Below are 20,931 nucleotides of genomic sequence, written 5' to 3' on the forward strand. Positions count from 1 at the left end.
TTAAGATACTGATGCTGTCTTAAGGCAATTTAGTGATTGGGTTGTAGTAGTGTAAGGAATTTTCATTAAATCTTACCCCCCCCCCCCCCCCCCAGAAGTTTGAAAGGAATGTGCACTTCAGGTTGCACGGTGATAGTGATGAGAAGAAACTGCTTTTAATTACTAGTAAAGTCAGTTATTAAAGTAGATGATTTTAATTAATAAAAATTAATTCGGTCACCATTTGTATCAGAGTGTCATCTATGAGCTGTGTGTGTGGGAGTGGGTGGTGGTTGTGGTGGGTGAAATAGACCAAATACAAAATGAGTAAAAGTCAAGTACTTCCCAAGAATTCATTGTTAAAACGAACATAATTGTTGCCAGTGATGATGGAGACACAGTAATGTAATGTACATTGTGGAAGAGAAGTAGGTTATGTTTAAAAAAATTTTTTTTTGAAATGGATTTAGTGCAATCCAAACACACTTTATAACATTTTTAGGGACTTAAAATGCCACCTATTAGCAATACTTAGGATAAGTCCTCTAGCTTTTGAAAGACCTTACATTTGTGTAGTTTTTAAAAAACTTAATTTCTGTAGTTGAATTTACATCTATTTTAAAATCTCTGATATAAGTGCTTACTTTTATAGTTTAGATCAAAGATTGTCTCTAGTTTACTGGGAAAGCTAGCAAATACAAACTTGGAATTGTTTATTGTGTAGTAAGATTTCTAGGATAACTTATTTTGCAAATCAGGAAACTAAGGTCCAAGGTGTCTCACTTAATCATTGTCACACAACTAGAATAATAAGCAGAATCAGAATACCTAATTCACTCTTCCTTCCCATACTTCAACAAGAAAAAGTGGGAAGTGAAGTACTTACTGTCATTAGTAATCTTATATGAAGCATTACGAAATTATAAAGTTAAGCTCTGTAAGAATCTTAGACTTGTCACAGGCCTTCGATGATTTCATGAATGGTGTAGAATCATGATAAGAACTGAATTTAAGTTGCAGAAATTTGCTGTTAGTCACAGAACAGTTAAAAGACTTGGTTATAGAGTCCTTGGATTATTGGGCTTTGTACCTTAACTGTATAACAGACATTAACCTTTATAATGCTCTATAATACCCATACTTAGAAGCTGAAACCTATATATGACAAATTGCCAACTCCCTCTGATTCCTGTGGTGATTCTATGTCCAAAAAGTGGATTTGAAAGATACTGGAATGTTGGTGGTGTTAAATAATGGTAGTTTTTCTATGTAAGGAATGCATGTCTTTTCTATTTTAAACCTCTTGTGTTCATTTTATTTCTTAAGCTCTTAGGAAGTTCTCTCTGAAAAACAATGTAAAAGTTTAATATATCCAAAATGAGGATAATGAGTTACCACTTTAATAAGTAACGTGCTTTCCACATTACCAGATTGAAAGCTCCATCAGGGCCAAGAGTGTGTCTCTCTTGTTCACCAGATTCTTGGTGAACAGTTAATCATGACTCAGTGCCTTGAATAAATGACTTCCAAGGTTGGACTTCATTGGTAACTGTGAGACATTTGTTACTTCTATCCAAAGCTAAGAGTTTTCTCCATTTAATTTGTACACACAGTCACACAGGCAAGTACATATAAACATGCACACACAGTAGTATATACATACACATGTTCTATGTACGTAGTAGAACAACCTTTAGAAAAAGGTTGACTGTTTTTAAAATATTTTATTTATTTATATATTTATGAGGGGGAGAGATACAGATAGAGATAGAGAGAGAGACAGGCAAAGGGAGAAGCAGGATCCCTGCGGGGAGCTCAATGTGGGACTCGTATCCCAGGACCCCCGGAATCTCGCCCTGAGCCACCCAGGTGCCCCAAAGGTTGACCTTATTTTGGTCCACTTTAGTTAGAGTTTTAGAAAGCATGGACTATGTATTTGGTATTCCAGTGTATTTGTTCTACTCAATAGAAATAGGATAAAAAATTTAAAATGCTCTCCTTAGACTTCAGATTGTATGCTTATTGGAGAGCAGCAAATTTGGATGGGGCGGAAAATGTTAAGTCTCTACACTTCATTTAGCGGAATGACAGTTTTGAATGACAAAACAGTAACTGAGACTGGTCTAATGTTAAATGTAACAGAAGGGGAGGTTCCAGAAAATCTTGGTGTCAAAGCCCATTAAAACTATATTAAATGAATTAAAAGATACAGTGTATTTCGGTGTTCTGTGTTGTAAAACAGGATGTGTAGTATATTTAACTGCCAGGTTTTCTTTGTTTAAGTACTCTAGGTCTTAGTTTGTTTCTGGACCCTCAAATAAATAATACTTTGTATCTCCTGATCCAGAAGCTTTAGGGTCCTAAACAAAGGACTGCGGCTGTGTCTCAGATAAAGGTTAATTTTCTACACTGATAACCCCAGAGTTAAGGTTTTTGGCCTTCCTGGGCCAGGAATTTCAAGATTAAGGTGTAATTCCGGTATAATGCTAAGAGCACTGAATTTTTCACAGATGATTGCACTTCCCCAGAGGAGTCAAGCTAGCAGCAACCTGCATTTTTGTTTTATTTTATTTTTTTCATTTTTGTTTTATTTTTGAAGCAACATTTAAGTCAGTTTCAAATGGAAATACGAGTTTGGGAATCCTCTTGAAACTTTGGAAGATTGGACAACATGGTGCTTGAATTTTGTTGAAGTAGTTAATCCACTAGAATTGTGTAGGATTGTCCTTGCTATTTCTATTTCATAAAGTCTCTTACATGCCAAATTTTTTTGCAGCTATTTAACATTATTTGGGAGTTACTGCATACTGGGGTCAGGCAGATAAAGTACTTGTTTAATAGTTAATGTAGGTGTTAGGCTAAAGAAAAGTAAAAGAGCAAGGATAGTTTGTGTGCAGGCAGTATTTGTGTGTGTGTGTATATATATACACACACACACACACACACACACATATACATATTTACCAGGCATAAACCCAGATTGTCTTTTGTAAACCTTGACATACTCCACCTTCTCTGTATCAGGACTGCTCCTGCTGGTTGCTTGCAGGTGAGAATCTGGGTCTTGAATGACCAAATAGCCCTTCTAAAAATGCAAGGTGTGTGCATTTTTGTATTGAATCCTTGTAGTCTTCACAACAGTGTCTAAGAGCTAGATTCATATTATAATTGTTAGGGTATAACTTTTGGATGAATTTTAGTTGTAAATAGCAGTACTATTTAATGAATAATTTTGAGCTAATTGTGACAAAATTCATTTTGTGGCATCTTAAACAGTTTTGAGTTTTTAAAATAATTTAAAAAATATTGTATTCTTTTTTTGTTTTTTTTTAAAGATTTTATTTATTTATTCATGACAGACATAGAGAGGCAGAGACACAGGCAGAGAGAGAAGCAGGTTCCATACCAGGAACCCGACGTGGGACTTGATCCTGGGACTCCAGGATCGCGCCCTGGGCCGAAGGCAGGCACTAAACCGCTGAGCCACCCAGGGATCCCCAAAATATTGTATTCTTTATACAGACTTACCCAAAAACTACATGAAGTGCTTTATCTCAAATATTACTAGTTATTTTTGTAGTATGTGAATCGTGTATGTTCATAGAATTCTTCTTAATCTGACATTTGTTAACCTTTGTTCATTTCACTTTTTTTTTTTTAATTTTTATTTATTTATGATAGTCACAGAGAGAGAGAGAGAGAGAGGCAGAGACACAGGCAGAGGGAGAAGCAGGCTCCATGCACCGGGAGCCCAACGTGGGATTCGATCCCGGGTCTCCAGGATCGCGCCCTGGGCCAAAGGCAGGCGCCAAACTGCTGCGCCACCCAGGGATCCCCATTTCACTTTTTATTAATAGTCTTAGGTTGGGGTGCAGCTGTCAGGCTACTATGAAGGAATTGAATGTAAAATACACAGAATGATAATATAATATACAGTATATTTTAAGACAGTGATTCAAAATTATTAAGCATTTATTTTAAAAATAAAAATTAAGTTTTTTTAAATAAAATTAAATTTATTAAGGTACTTTAAAGATCACTCTAGAGAACTACTGGGTGTTATTTTGTCTCTTAAGAGAATTTTTTTTCCCCAAAAAGGATATTCCAGTGATGATTAGTCTTCAGCAGCAGTAGCTTCTGAGAAATTAAAATAACGGTTTACTTTAGGACAGCCTGGGTGGTTCAGTTGTTTAGCGCCACCTTCAGCCCAGGGCGTGATCCTGGAGACTCTGGATGAGTCCCATGCCAGGCTCCCTGCATGGATCCTGCTTCTTCCTCTGCCCATGTCTCTGCCTCTGTCTCTGTCTCTCATGAATAAATAAATTTAAAAAAAAATCTTAAAAAATATGTTTACTTTATAATTACTTCATTCTGGGTTGAAAAAGTGAAATATGTACAAAGTGTACTTTTTCTAGCCAATGAAAGAAGTGGTCAGAGAAAGCAGCTTAAATTAGCTTTGTAATAACTCAGTACTGTAAATACTCAACCTTTTAAAACTGTATTTCGGTTTTTAAAAACACACCTTACATTTGTAATTAAAATCCTTAAGTTTAAACAAAACTAAGTTGATGGTTGGTGATAGTTGAAAACACCCACCAAGTATCTGACACTTCTACCATCTATTAGGTGGAGTCTGTTTTCCTCTGTTTGAAACTCGGGTTGACTTTTGTGATTACCTCTGAATAAAATAGTGACCTGAGCTTCTACCTGGCCTTTTCTCTTTTGGGATATACATCTTTAGAGTTCTAAACCACCATGTAAAAAGTCTGCCTACCTTGAAGCTGCCATGATGGAGAGTGCCCACAGAAAGAAACGCCCTCGAAGCTTTAGCTGTTTTGAGTCTTCCCAGTATAGGTGCCAGCCAGACACGGAATGAACAAGGCTTCAGGTGATTCTAGCCCTAGCCACCCTCTGAACTGCAAACACATGAGAGACCTTAGTTGAGCACCAGAACCATCAGCAGAAATAAATAACAAATGATTATATTGTTTTAGCCACTAAGTTTGGGGATTTGTAGTTACACAGCAATAGGTACTCGGAACATGTATTTATTTGTTTATTAAAAAAAGAAGAGGATTTTTGTGTTCTGGACCAGATTTTGTGTTATCATGTACCCTAGTCATGAACACAAGGTTTGTGGCAGGCAGGGCTTATTAGAATCTGATAGTGATACGGAATGGCTTATAGGTTAAAACACATTCAAATAAGTGTGCTCCTTTTCCTTTCCCCAAACACTGGTCTTTTTATTCTAAATGCCTCTTACCAGAAGTGAAGAAACTGTGGAGCTCAGACTGGGACCTTCCTGAAGATACCTAGCTCTTATATGATAACCTGGATTTTCTTTCTTCTAGATCCAGATCTTTCTCCTGTATATTATATTTAAGTAAATATATATATAAGGGGTTTTAGTAATGGAGAAAATAGTTTAAAATGCCATTTATATTAAGGCTTGGCATACTTTTTTTGTAAAGGGTCAGATAGTAAATAATATTTTAGGCTTTGGGGGCCACATAAGGGTTTGTCACATGTTGTTCTATGTCCCCCCCACCCCCTTTTAAACATAACCTCTTTAGGATGCAAAAACCATTCTTACTGATAAATAAACCATAGGCTGAATTTGTTCTGTAGGTCTTTTGCCAGTATTGTGATTAAATACCACAGTTCGATTATTTTTTTTTAATGTTTTTTTTCTTTAAGATTTTATTTATTTATTCATGAGAGACACACACACACACACAGAGGCAGAGACACAGGCAGAGGGAGAAGCAGGCTCCATGCAGGGAGCCCGCTGTGGAACTCGATCCCAGGTCTCCAGGATTACACCCTGGGCTGCAGGCAGCGCTAAACCGCTGCGCCACCAGGGCTGCCCCCACAGTTCGATTATTGATATCATGAAATATAAAATGGATAAAAATAAGTGGACCGTTAAGTGAGGATGTAGTGTTTGATCTTAAAGTAAATTTCAAGATGCTATAATGTCAATTATACAGAGCTCTGTGGTACATTAGTTTTTTGTTTTTTTTTAAAGATTTATTTATTTATTCATGATAGACACAGAGATTGAGAGAGAGGCAGAGACACAGGAGGAGGGAGAAGCGGGCTCCATGCTGGGAGCCCGACTTGGGACTTGATCCCAGGACTCCAGGATCGCGCCCTGGGCCAAAGGCAGGCGCCAAACCGCTGAGCCACTCAGGGATCCCCTAAACATGACTCTTTAATAATATTTTGCATTTTTGTTATACTTTGTTTAAAGGTTTTTTTTTTTTTTTTTTTTTTTTTTTTTTTTAATACTCCCCATCTAATTTAACTCTAGATTTAGAAAACCTGAACTGTAGGCTTGTACCCATCTATCTCTAGACATGAATTTGGCCACCCTATACTTATGTATCTGTGAAGTAATAGATGATAAACCATACTTTAGGTGTTTCGTATATGTATATAAGATACGTGTGAAAGTGCCAAATGTTAAAAAAAAGTATTGCTTAATATTTGTTGTCCTAAAAATTTGTAGCTTAAAAACAGCAGCCAGTCTCTGCATTTGACTTAATACAGTTAAGACTTTTTAAAACAATACCTTTTTGTAGGGAACCCATGATTTAAATATGCCTGAAATTTGCATTGATTTAAATTAACCTGAGCAGTTCCTTCATTCTGTGTTAGATTTAGCATATATAAAGTATATAACTTCATTTAAATGTTCAGGCTTTCCGGTTGATTCTGTAATACAAAGCTAGTAATTTCATGGAAAGATTTGTGTAGCACTATACTTACTTAATTGCCTATTTCATTGTGATAGGTTTTTTTTTTTTTTGGTTTAGAAATGTAATTTTTGTGAAGATTGTTGGATTTACTTTTTTATTGACTAGAGAGCTAAAGTAAGGAAATCCATATAGTATGTATATTCATTTTAGAAAAATCGTAAAGTCCACTCTTTTTTTTTTTTTTTTTTTTTAAGATTTATTTATTTGACAGGGTGCACAGCGGCTGAGCCACCCAGGTGCCCCCTTGATGTTCTTGGCAGCAACTGTTGACTCAAAATACTAAGGAAGATGTTCTCTTAAACAGTAACTGTGTCTGACTCCAAATACTGAGATGTTACTTTTTCTGTACCCTGTGTAACCTTGTTTTCTTTCATATACCTACATTAAATATTTTAGTTCTCTTCAGTCACTGATTTCTGTCCCCCTTTGGAGATACTTTAGTTTCATTAACCTGTTTATAGACCTTAAGTCAGGTCAGTAGCCCTTGCTATAATTTTGAATGGGCTTTGCTTTTTGACTGGAACCATAAATGTAATTGTCCTGTCTCATCAGTGTTCATGACTTTATATTTCCCTTTACCACACTTTAAATTTGGGAAGATAAGCACCAGAATGCTTAGGTTCAAAGCATTTACCATTAGCTTTAGTGTATTATTAAAAAAAAATCAATTTTATTTATTTTTAAAAAGATTTTTTTGTATTTGAGAGTGAGCATGAGCAGGGGCAGATAGAGAAGCAGGACACACCCCCCGCCCCTGCAGGAGGGAGTTGGACCTGAGGCTCAGTCCCAGGACCTGAACTGAAGGCAGATGCCTAACCAGCTGAGCTACCCAGGCACCCCTATTAAAAAAAATTTAAAGTAGTAAATATTTGCATGTATTTCTAGGATTTATTTTGTTCTGTTGGATGTGGCAGGAATTAAGGATGCAGTGCAAATACTGAGTTACAGGTTTTCATGATCATTAGTATGTCAGTTATAGTCAGTAGTTCTCTTGTCTAAATAAGTTAACATGTTTCATAGTTTGTATCAGCAGCCTGAAATGCTTTTGATTGTGTAGCACAAAAGTACTCTGTGTGTGTGTGTGTGTGTGTGTGTGTTGACATTTGGACAGAATAGCTATAAGAATAGTACAATATTATTGTTATTATTATTATTTTTTATTTTTATTTTTTTTACCTTTCAACCACTCCACAAATGTTGACTTCCCATATTATTTTTCTTGAGGTCATTTGCCCCTAATTTTCTCTGTGGATACATGCAGACACTTTTTCTGAACCAAATGTCAGTTGCAGGCATAATACTTTTTTGTTCTTGAATACTTAAGTATGTATTTCCTAAGAATTAGGACATTTACTTAATGATAGTATTATCAAAATCAGGAAACAGTGATATTTATAGACCTTATTATAATTTCACTAGCTTCCCAGTTATGTTTGTTATTCAGTTATCATGTCTTTTTTATCCTCCTTTAATCTGGAGTAATTTCTTACTGCTTGTAGTGCATGACCTTTCATTTTGGTTTATTTGATATTTTCTCACATATAGGTTCAGAGTTTGAATATCACAGATGTGTGCATCATGCCAGGTGGTCTGTGATACTGATTTGACTCACCTTGGTTAAGTTTGAATCTGTCATCTTCCTCTACTTAAAATTATTTTTTCTTGGTAATCAATAAGTATCTTGAGTACACATCCTTATTTAAGTGTGTGTGTTTATGTTACCTGCATGTATTTCTGTACTAATATTTTGTGTACGTTTTAGAGCAGTTAGAAAAATGAGAAATTATGTGATGAGATACAGATACAGAAGTTCTTGACATTTTCTTTTTTCGTAGTTTATCCTTTCATATCCTATGGGGTGGGTGTATACTACTCCTGGCTTTGTAGGTCTGTATCATGTTCTTTACTGTGAATGGTTTTATAGAATTAGTCTTGTATTTGGTCCTGAAATAAAAGGTCTTTGAGGGTTATGTTTTCATATTTACTTAGACCCAACATAGTAGTAGTAGAAGATAAATGCTTCATGGTAATGATTTTTCCCTATTTTTAATTCTTTGCTTTCAGATGGAGAACTTAATGTTCTTGATGATATTTTGACTGAAGTACCAGAACAGGATGATGAACTTTATAATCCAGAGAGTGAACAAGATAAAAACGAGAAGAAGGGTATGTAATATTTTTAAATTTTGTTAAAATAAGTTTAAATAAAGATTTAATTTATTAAGAAAGTGACTTTTTTTTCTTATTCCTTGAATCTGTTAACACCAAAGTACAATCATAACAAACTATGGTACCCAATTCTATATGAATAAAAGTGATCTATTGTTTTTCAAATGTGTAATATTTATATTTGCAAGCTTTTTTTAATGATTAACATTTTAGAAAATATTTTAAAGAAATTAGCCTTTTTTTTTTTCTCTGATACATATTATCTGTCAGTCTTTGGTGAAACAAATAGAATGCCTAAAATACTTTTATATGCTTTCTTTAAATTGTATTTTTAAGGATCAAAAAGAAAAAGTGACCGAATGGAATCTACTGACATCAAGCGACAAAAACCTTCTGTTCATTCAAGACAGTTGCTTTCTAAGCCATTGAGCTCATCTGTTAGCAATAACAAAAGAATAGTTAGTACAAAGGGAAAGTCAGTTGGAGAGTATAAAAATGAGGAATATCAAAGATCTGAAAGAAGCAAGCGTTTAGAAGCTGATCGGAAGATTCGTTTGTCTAGCAGTGCTTCTAGAGAACCTTATAAGAGTCAACCTGAAAAAACTTGTCTACGGAAAAGAGATCCTGAAAGGAGGACCAAATCCCCTACACCAGATGGTTCTGAGGTAGTAAGTGTTATTGCAGATGTAAAACAAAGCAATTCTTATTGAGGCTTTAGAACTATTTATTCACTCTGACCTTGTCTGTTATATGACTGCTGATTCCCTTTTTCTTTAAACATCAGAGAATTGGGCTTGAAGTGGATAGACGTGCAAGCAGATCCAGCCAATCTTCTAAGGAAGAAGTAAACTCTGAAGAATATGGCTCTGACCATGAGACTGGCAGCAGTGGTTCTTCTGATGAACAAGGCAATAATACTGAGAATGAAGAGGAAGGGGTGGAAGATGTGGAGGAAGATGAAGAAGTAGAAGAAGATGCAGAGGAAGATGAAGAAGTAGATGAAGATGGAGAAGAGGAGGAGGAGGAGGAAGAAGAGGAGGAGGAGGAGGAAGAAGAGGAGGAGGAGGAGGAGGAGGAAGAATATGAACAGGATGAGAGAGACCAGAAGGAAGAGGGAAATGATTATGATACTCGAAGTGAAGCTAGCGACTCTGATTCTGAATCCGTTTCCTTCACAGATGGATCTGTTAGATCTGGTTCAGGCACAGATGGATCAGGTACTAATTTTTGTATATACAAGTTTGTCTTTAAAAAAAAAAATACCTGATTTTTTTCTGAACATGCTTTAGTTGAATTATGAAATACTTTGAGATGTGGGATGTTAGTAAGGTTGTCTTGTGATTTTTTTTTTTTATAATTATATGCTTTTGAGTATTATAAATACATTTGAGTAAGATTTATATATCTTAGTAAATATGCTTCCCAGCTTCATATTGATTGTATTCTAAATGAATACAAATCTGATTACTGTATGGAAATGTATTTCAGGTTTTAATGTTATAAATTCTTAAATTTTTTTTTTTTTAAAGATTTATTCATGAGAGACACACACAGAGAGGCAGAGACACAGGCAGAGGGAGAAGCAGGCTCCATGCAGGGAGCCTGATGCAGGACTTGATCCCTGGACTCCAGGATCACACCCTGAACTGGAGGCAGATGTGCTTAACTGCCAAGCCACCCAGGGGTCCCAATTCTTAGATTTTCATTCTAGTGAACAGGTTATTTAAACACTGATGTCTGATGTACTTGAAATACATATATATGTATTTTTTTTTAAGTTTTTTTTTTTTTTTTTTTTTTAATTAGAGACAGAGAGAGAGAGAGAGAGGCAGGCAGAGAGAGAAGCAGGCTCCATGCCAGGAGCCTGACATGGGACTCGATCCTGGGTCTCCAGGATCACACCTTGGGCTGAAGGTGGCGCTAAACCGCTAAGCCACCGGGGCTGCCCATGTACTTGAAATACATTGATATGGAACTTGTCTACTAGGTATTACAGTATTTCCACGTTCAGTGCCTCTAGATTTCTGTCATATGGTAATAGAAATTAAAACAACTTTCTCTTTCTCTTGGGCGTACACACTCTTTTTCCACTTCTCTATCTGTAGGCTGACTGACTTGGGCAGGATCTCCCAAAGGCTGGGTGTAAAAGTACAAGAGGTGGAAAATAGGAGTTTAAAATTCTTGTGGAGAAATTAAGAGCTTTCTTGGGTCATTGCTTCAGTACTACATGTCCTACCACTTTATCCCTATCTGATCTACGAGATGTAAATAATAGGAATGGTAGGTAGTTGTCACTAGTTTAAGGTGGGGGGCTCTTTTGAGGGGAAATTCAGAGTGTACAACAAGGAGCAGTCAGGGTACTTAAGAAATCTATTGGCCATTTTATGATGATTATGCTTACTGTCATGGCTATCCTTTGTCAGGATACAGCCAGATATGCTACATACGCTAAATGAATGAAACGTTGGAATATTAAGAAAAAATGCATTCTTTTGTTATATAGGATCATTATAACTTCATTATTACTATTATTTTTTAATGATTTTATTTATTTATTCATAGAGACAGGGAGGCAGAGACACAGGCAGAGGGAGAAGCAGGCTACATGCAGAGAGCCTGACGTGGGACTCGATCCAGGGTCTCCAGGATCACGCCCTGGGCTGCAGGCGGCGCTAAACCGCTGCGCCACCAGGGCAGCCCATAACTTCATTATTATACAATTTTATCATTTTTATAGTACATTCTTAGTAATATCATTTTAATAGTACATTGTTAGTAAATCATATTCTTAAAATTGAATAGATGATAGAGCAGATGGCCAGCTATTTTCTAGAGATTGGTAACTGAAGTGCTTTCAACCTTTTGCTCACTGAAATTCTAGGCTTGGGAGTTTAGAGAGGATTTTTTTTTTCTTTTAAGATTTTATTTATTTATTTGTGAGAGACAGAGAGATTGGCAGAGACATAGGCAGACGGAGAAGCAGGCTCCCTACAGGGAGCTTGATGCAGGACTCCATCCTAGAACCCTGGAATCACAACCTGAGCCAAAGGTAGACGCTCTACCACTGAATCACCGAGGTGCCCCTAGTGAGGATTTTGAAGGGGGTTAAAGAGTTAAACTGAGTAGATGAGTAGTTGCAGTTGATATAAAACTTGGTAGAATTTTTTTTTTTAAAGATTTACTTGAGAGCGAAATCAAGAGAGAATGTGAGCAGGGGTGGGGGTGCAGAGGGAGAGGGAGAAGCAGACTCCCCCTGAGCAGGGAGTCGAATGCAAGGCTTGACCCCAGGACCCTGACCTGACCTGAAGGCAGAGGCTTAACCAGCTGAGCCACTCAGGTGCCCCAAACTATGTAGAATCTTTAATTGCACTCTCCCATCATTTTTTTTTTTTTTTTTTGCAAACTGATGGGATAACATATCTTTAATAATTTATAATAATGGATAGAGAACAAAAAGTGCATGACAGTGAATGTTCATTTATTGTGATGAATGTGTGAAACATCCATGGCGTCGGGGACATTTTATTATAGGAATCTTTTTTTATATCCATGTTAAGAATTCTTATTTGTCTTAATATAAGTCAAACAAGGGAGACTTGTTTAAATGAGTAGGATCTGAAATAATCTGCATTTTTAAAAATCTGCATTTTTTAACAAGCTCCTAGGTGATGTTAATCACTAGCAAGGTACTTGATAATTCAAATTTTTTGTGAATAAGATATTTCAACTTGAATGGTAGCCCATGGGTTCATGAACCTTGATATCAAAACTGTTTATTAGAAGAGATTTATTGTTTTAAAAGAGATATCTGGAATTCTTACTTTGCTTATTAAAGGAAATTGGAGGATGCCTGGGTGGCTCAGCGGTTGTGCGTCTGCCTTTGGCTCAGAGTATGATCCCAGAGTCCCAGAATGGAGTCCTACAATCGGGCTCCCTGCATGGAGCCTGCTTTTCCCTCTGCCTGTGTCTCTGCCTCTCTCTCTTTCTTTCTCTCTGCATCTCATGAATAAATACAATCTTTAACAAAAAAAAAAAAAAAAAAAAAGAAAGAAAGAAAAAGGAAACTGGCTTTTCCTTGGAAGATTCCTTATGTGCAACATGTTTTATTAGAGACTGTGTCTGGTGTGCAGGAAGTTATTGTTTAAAGATTTTATTTATTTATTTATGAGAGACACAGAGAGGCAGAGACATAGGCAGAGGAGAAGCAGACTCCCTGCAGGGAGCTTGATGTGGGACTCGATCCTGGGACCACAGGAACCACAGGATCATTCCCTGAGCCAAAGGCAGATGCTCAACTGCTGAGCCACCCAGGTGTCCTGGAAGTTACTATTTTTAATCAGGGAGTAGTTTCTCATAAAAATGTGTGAAAGAAAAAGGGGTGAATTTGGAACTCCTTAAGTAGGAGATGTCTTTTTTTTTTAAGATTTTTTTAGTTTTAGAGAGTGTGAGGGACAGGCTGGGGGTGCTGGGGTGGGTAAAGGGAAAGAGAATCTCCAGCACTCCCTGCAAAGTGTGGAACCTGACCCTGCGTTTAATTTCGGGACGCTGAGTTCCTGACGTGAGCTGAAATCAAGAGTTGGACACTGAACTGACTGAGCCACCCTGTCACCCCAGGAGATGTCTATTTTTGAACACAAGGGATCACGGTTTAGTTTCTATAATATGAGTTTTCTAGATTCTAGTTTATTTTACCCTTTTTTGATTCGGAAGGGGTATACTTGGGTGGTCATTGAAAGTTTGTTAGATCACTTTCATTGTTTTTTTGACCTGAGAATAATAGAGGAGATCATAAATTTAAGAGCAGTGGGAGTGTTTTATACAAAAACAGACGAAAAATCCTTGGAGATTTCTAATGATAATTTATTTTTAAAAGTTGAAATTTTCTCTTAGAAAACCAAACAGTTGAGTAGGATCTCAACTTTGCTCCTTTTTTTTCTGTATCACATTAGTGAGAGATCCTTTCAATACTTTAAACGATAAGGTATTGTTTTTAATCAGCAACAGGTGTGTATTATTAGTGATCGATTCATAATGACTAGACTCTTACATGTGCAAAGAGAAAAATTATAAGAAACATACTGAAATTTTTAAATAACTTAGTAAGGTTTTACTTTTTAGTCTCTGTCCTTCATCGATTCACTGAATTGGGTTTCTGCTCAGTGCTAGGCACGATATAGGAATGTGTATATGTGTATCCAGTAAACAAAACACATGTATGAGAGAGATTGAGGATTTGACAAAACCTTCTGTTTCTCATCTATTTGGGTGAGGTTTTCTAGTAATTTTACACTAAAAAGGCTTTAGTCTGTTCACTTGAAGTCTTATAGTTGGCCCTAGGGAAAGGATTCTTAAAATTTTTAGAAGTTCAGACATCATTCAAAGCAAGCAAGCCTGGAAATAAATGCTTTTCTCTGTAGCTGGTTGTTTGAGATACTATTATGCCCCCATGGTTGCTGGCTTTAAATGAGCTTGGTTTTGTAATTGTGCCAGTATTTACTGCCCTGCTCTTTCAGCCCTGTGTTAGGAAAATCATCACGTAACAAACTTCGTGTTATGTCTATTTGGACAGACAGCAGTACATAATAAAAGGAAAGAAGATATTTAAAAGAAAAGGAATGTAGAATGTCGTTGGAATTTTCCATCTTCAAACTAATTAGACTTGGAATTCAGGAGTAGTAGTAAAATATCTTTTCTATTTGCTCAATCAGAAGAGAGCTCAGGGCTTGTACTTTCAAGGTAGAGGAACTTGCATTTGAAACTAGGTTCTACCATCCAGGAACATGGGACCCTGGCCAAGTTGCCTAGCTACTCCTCTTTTCTGTAAATGAGAATAATAGCTTTAAGAGTCTTATAAGCTTATTATGAGGATTAGGGAGGTAATTTAGCTAAATCTTTTTAAATAGGTAACTCCTTTTTGTTACATAATAGAAAATTGTATGCAGGATCATTTCGTTTTAGCTTTTGCTATTTTTATAAAAATAAATGTGTGCATTTTCTGCCATGTTTATTCCTTCTCTCCTGGCTGAAAAGTAACTTATAATGATATAATTAAAATACCAATAAACATAGACAGGAGAGCCTAATTCCATTTTAAGTCTTTGTTTATATGCTTATAAAGTTCCAAATTAAGCTTGAAATTGTTCTTAAATGACGGGTAATGCAGACCTCTTCTGTCGACTGGACATTCTCAGCTTTTTAGTAGAAACACATAGGCTATTCATAACATTTTAGAAGTAAATTTTAAATTCAATTTGAAAAGAACAGTAATCCAAGAGGGAAATGGTCAAGAAGAATGGAATTGAAGACATAAAAGCAAGCAGTGGCAGCCAGAAAAGGAATCACTAACTTACTATAGTGTATTACTATTTTTTGACAGTTGAAAAGTTTTGAGTTCTGGGGTTTGTCAGACATCTAAGAATCAGCATTGGAATTGTAATGAAGAATGATAGTATACTTTTTAGAGAGACGACTAGAACAGTGGTATCTGGTACATAGAAACACTATTTTTTTACTGAAATTAAAGCAGTGTTTGCTTTGCAGATTTTTCCTTCTCTTGGAAAATGTTATTCAGTACTACTTTAATGTAGGATAAGTAGTTCTCAGTTATGACCATGTGCTTTTAATTTGGTTGAAGTTGATGGGAGAAACAACATGTTTCTGTTTTTTGAACAGTTTTTTTTTTTTTGTTTATTCATGAGAGACACACACAGAGAGAGAGGCAGAGACACAGGCAGAGGGAGAAGCCGGCTCCATGCAGGGAGCCTGATGCAGGACCCGATTCCGGGTCTTCAGGATCACGCCCCAGACCGAAGGTGGCACTAAACCGCTGAGCCACCAGGGCTGCCCTGAACAGTGTTTTTGAAATGGAATACCTTCTGAGGAAACTGAGGGATTAGAGAAGAGATTAGCAATGAGTAGTATTTAGGGATTGTGCAAAAACCAGGCGTAAGATATATTCTTATTTGAGTACCTGTACCTATATTGTAATGTTTTAAAAAATCTTGTTTGATTCTTTTTAGATGAGAAAAAGAAGGAAAGGAAGAGAGCTAGAGGCATTTCTCCAATTGTTTTTGATAGAAGTGGAAGCTCTGCATCGGAATCATACGCAGGTATCCTCATTTTACTTTTATTTGTGATCATATCTGACTGATTCTAATATAATTTGCTGTAGAAAGTGTGGAGGCTGTAGTTTAGTGTGAATTTGTTGATGTTCATTAGTATTGATTTTTGGCATGTTCAGTGTAATACTTCTAGAGGAAACTAAGCTTTTTCTTATTATTTTAATCCTGTTCTGTTACTGCTTAAGTGGAATTTCACTTTTTTTTTCTTGGAAGATGATGATTCAGTGACTAGTTTTCTGAGTGGGAAACTGTTCAAATATACATACTTAAAAAAAATTCAAACAACCCAAAAAACAAAACACTCGTACACATTGAGAAGTATTTTTTTTTGTGTGTGTGGGTGCGCCAGGAAGAATAATTTGTCTTGAATGAGAACTTTATGTGACAAGACTGTAGAAATTTTGTCTTATCTCTATTAAAGCTCAATCTGAACAAATGTACTTTGGCTAAATACAGGTTCAGAAAAGAAGCATGAGAAATTATCATCTTCCGTTCGTGCTGTCCGAAAAGGTATCATTTAAATTTGAAATTGTTTTCATTGCATGCTGCATAAAGTCATTATTTTGCCTTATTAGTTCTCCATTAATGGTTGGTTTTAATGTAGTAATGTTCTGATATATTACATTTAAAAAAAGGGTTAATAATGTAATCTTACAAAAGGTACAGCTCCACATATACTTACTGCATATCTTTTAGAACGATAGCAAGGTATTTTAGTTTTGGACACAGATGGAATATATATTTTTAATAGCATATAATGGTCTATTTAAATGAATAATCTTGTAAAAGAAATCAATAAAATTTATAGCCGTTTCATAATTAAATGTGAATCTGATATATCGGAACATCACTAGATTAGATTTAACTTCTTACAGAATGCTGGTGTCTTTTCTTAGCTTTGCTCTATTATGTGTTGTGGCTCAGCTTTCCAGGTCGAATGGGCGATGATGAATTTTAAGTTTAGTTGGGTTGTGGAGGGCTAATTTCAGTACAGCTTTACACCTTTGTGATAATGGCCTCCGGTTAATCACTTTGGATTTCTTTTTTTCAGATCAAACCAGTAAACTCAAATATGTCCTACAGGATGCAAGATTTTTTCTCATAAAGAGTAACAACCATGAGAATGTGTCTCTTGCCAAAGCTAAGGTATTAGCATCAGTTCTGTTGAAACTATCCCAATCTTGAAAATTTTAAATGGAAGGTAGACTTAAAATATTTTGAGTAGTATACTGTGATTTTCATTAAAGCTTTCAGGATTCACAGTCCAGTTGCCATTTAGGGTCTGCTTTGTGGCTGATGAGGCATCTTGGTAGTAATTTAAGTCTTTTAAAGATGATATTAGAAGTCAAAATACTTGATATTGAAGAATATGTGTGTTTCATACTTTGTACTGTAAAATAGTGCTGCTTTTGATTTTTTTGTTTCTGAATTTGGTTGCTAAGTTATTGTACTAACACTTTAAAAGTTTATGCAATTAACATTTTTTGTTTTATATCAATGCTGATTTTATACCTTGAGATCTTCTTAAGAAGAAATCATTCTATTATGGAGAGGTTTTTTTATTTTTTTATATTTAGAAGTAACATCACTTGGATTTAGAAGAAAAGGGAGAGTTAGCTTAAATGCCCACCCAAGGCTTTGCAAAAATGGTATGTCCAGTTGCTATAGGATATTGTAAGATACTAATTTTCTGCTACGTTTTTGCTACAAACATACATCTGTTTGTTACAGCATTATAAAATATTTCTTTTCTTGGTTTAAAAGGAGTCATTTCAGCTTCTATTGATTTTTAGAAAGTAAATAATTTTTCCAACCCTATTTTTGTCAGTGTAAAAATCTCATATATTTCACATTAATGATTACCCAACAAACTTTTTAAATGGAAGGAATAATATATTAAATAGCTATGTACTGGAAGTTTATCCTGTTGCTCTGCTAGATTGAATTTAAAGCAAAAGTATTAAGCACTTAGTGTGAATGAGATCTTGATTGTATGAACAGATTGAACTGAATTAGAGTTTCTGCCTTACTTTATCATTCTATTTTAATCTTGTTACAAACAAGTAATTAAAGTGTCTTTAGAAATCAATAACTTTTTTCTGGTGCTATGTACAACACAGGTTTCTTAGTCAAACTATTGATGAATAAAAATTTGAACTTAAATAGAAAAAATGAGAAAGGCTAGGAACTGGACAAATTCTTCACTGATGGATTTACCAATACAGTATTCTTTAATTATTTTGGCTAGGTGGTTTTTAAAGGAGAAATATGTGTGTATATATATATATATATATATATATATATATATATATATATATATTATTCACCTTCAAACATCTTATTTTTACCATAGTAAATGGTTGTGATATTAAAATAGCTGTAGGTGGTTCTTTCTGTTATATAGAATTCTAGCTCATAAAAGTTTTGACACCCCTGACACAACGTGTTTTTCTAATGTTTTTAATGATTTTGTGAAGGTTGAGAATTTTCTCCATATTTTTCTTGAGTTTTTAATAAATTAGTACATTATTTTGACAGTTGATAAATAAGACTTTATTATAGCTTACTTGAATTTAAAGCAAACAGTATCAGTAGTCTTGGTCTATTGCAGATAAAATTGCAAAGATGAAAGATTTGCATTAATTTCTGTCTGATCTTTACATCATTTGTGTAGGGTGTTTGGTCCACACTGCCTGTAAATGAGAAGAAATTAAATGCTGCATTCAGATCTGCAAGGAGTGTTATATTAATATTTTCTGTCAGAGAGAGTGGAAAATTTCAAGGTAAGAAAACAATAATGTGGATATATAAAAGCATCATTTATAGTAGCATGTATATTTTATATTATGATTTGATTCCCTTAGGATTTGCAAGGCTTTCTTCAGAATCACATCATGGAGGATCTCCTATACATTGGGTGCTGCCAGCTGGAATGAATGCTAAAATGTTGGGAGGAGTTTTTAAAATTGACTGGATTTGCAGGTAAATTGCACAGTTGTGTAGATGATTAAATTTGCCTTTGTTTTGAATAGGCTACCAGTTGGGAGTAATGTTAAAACTCCACAGTCATTTAGTTTTAATTTATTTTTTCTTATTACTCTTTTTTTGGTCTCATTCCTAGGCTGATTTGGATCCAGAAAGTTTGGCAGTACTAAAATAAAACTAATATCACCGTGTTTTGCTTGTCTTGTTCACTGTCTACATAATCTAATATAGTAATGTGAAGGGCAAAAGTTTATTTAGTCAGGAGTTTTATGTATTCCATTCTCTATGTTAGTAATAGAATAGTAAGTTTGTAACTGGAGTAGGAAAATAGTCACTTTTTAACTTGGCTAACATTTTGGAGGTGACTTAGCTGTGAACAACTGGCTTCTTAAGTTGGCAAATCGTGTTTAGTTGGCATTATAATGTTTTGATACTGATGTAATTAAGATTTAAATGTATTTATTTAGAAGAATAGACTCATTTTGAGCTCTGAGTTATTACCACTATTTTTATTTTTTTATTATTATTTTTTTAATATTTATTTATTCATGAGGTGGGGGGAGAGAGGGGCAGAGACACAGGCAGAGGGAGAAGCGGGCTCCATGCAGGGAGCCTGATGTGGGACTTGATCCCGGGTCTCCAGGATCACGCCCTGGGCTGAAGGCAGGCGCTAAACCGCTGAGCCACCTAGGGATCCCTATTTTTATATTCTTACTGAATGATTGTACATTGTTTAAAAATGATTAAAATAAATTTAGGTGATACAAACTTTTAACACTTCAGGACAGTGTCCTGTGGAGAACTATAGGATGAGGCAGAAGGTAGAAGGCTTTTTGTAGGATAAAGAATGAGGAAAAAGGAAGAGACAAATAGAAAATGTTTGGATAGGGCTACGTTGTCAGCCTTGTTTGGGATGAGAAAGTCCAGACTGAGGTGGCTTGGTGTTTGGGAATTGGCTGATTGGATATACTGCATTTCTGTCAAACAGAGCACTTAACAGGGATACAAAAGTTAAAGAAGCTTGTTGAAATGGCTCCTTGGACACAAGCAGTTCTATTCTGGACCTAGAAAGTTATTTTAACATAAAAAGCTAGTTATTTGAGTGAACTTTATGTGGCATGCACACATCTGTTGCCTGTAAAATTAATTTCAGTAAAAAAAAATAAACAGATCATATGTATTTTTTGTAAGTTAAAGATAGCTTAGGTGTTGGATTTTGATGGAGATGGAGAGATTGGATAATAAGAATAAAAAGTGCTATTAATATTCTGGAAGGCAAACCAGCCCATGAGCATGAAAACAAACCATGGGGATAAGGAGGTGGGAAGGTGGGGTTTGATATGTGAGTAGAATAGGGAGCCACCTTTTTTTATGAAGCAGATGTTAAAGAGAACAAAAAAAAGCAAAGATGAACAGTAATGTGGGCCACCCTAGGAGTTAAACTTTTACTTAAGGGACAGTGAAGGACTATGAAGATACACGGGCAATGATACTGTTAAAAATAGTGCATTAGGTTGATTGTTGATAGAGTGGTAAAAAGCTATCTGCATAAATAGATCATTACTCCTCATCTCATCATTACTTTCTATAGTGTAAAATTAGAAGCAATCTAAATTCTTCCATATAGGAAATTGGTTAAGTAAATTATGGTTTGTCACTTAAATGTAGTATGCAGAAGTAATTATCCATGTAACAACATAGAAAAACATAATGAAAAATTGGATAATTATAATTTTGGAATGCAGTGTTGGTGCTGAGACTGTAGGTCATATTACTCTGCTCCTATTACACCTACAGTTTTAAATTATAAATTTATGATTGTTTAGAAATTAGGATTGTGCTGAGTGAAGTCAGTCGGAGAAGGACAAACATTATATGTTCTCATTCATTTGGGGAATATAAATAATAGTGAAAGG

The 20,931-nt window shown here is 35.3% G+C and overlaps 1 protein-coding gene across 13 annotated transcripts in view; it reads left to right on the plus strand.

The window, feature by feature from the left end:
* Window positions 1-20,931, plus strand: part of YTHDC1 (YTH domain containing 1) — a 39,576-nt gene that overhangs the window by 1,663 nt on the left and 16,982 nt on the right. For 6 of the 13 annotated variants that reach the window (XM_025435544.3, XM_025435552.3, XM_025435542.3 and 3 more), the window contains exons 2-9: window positions 8,805-8,906; window positions 9,246-9,577; window positions 9,694-10,126; window positions 15,929-16,018; window positions 16,487-16,540; window positions 17,082-17,176; window positions 18,705-18,813; window positions 18,895-19,012. In XM_025435544.3, coding sequence (XP_025291329.1) covers window positions 8,805-8,906; window positions 9,246-9,577; window positions 9,694-10,126; window positions 15,929-16,018; window positions 16,487-16,540; window positions 17,082-17,176; window positions 18,705-18,813; window positions 18,895-19,012 — 1,333 coding nt within the window. The remainder of the gene's footprint in view (window positions 1-8,804; window positions 8,907-9,245; window positions 9,578-9,693; window positions 10,127-15,928; window positions 16,019-16,486; window positions 16,541-17,081; window positions 17,177-18,704; window positions 18,814-18,894; window positions 19,013-20,931) is intronic. The other 7 variants (XM_049093016.1, XM_025435543.3, XM_025435547.3 and 4 more) reach the window with 3 other exon arrangements.

Source organism: Canis lupus, chromosome 13 (genome assembly GCF_003254725.2).
Source record: "Canis lupus dingo isolate Sandy chromosome 13, ASM325472v2, whole genome shotgun sequence".
Taxonomy (NCBI): Eukaryota; Metazoa; Chordata; class Mammalia; order Carnivora; family Canidae; genus Canis; species Canis lupus.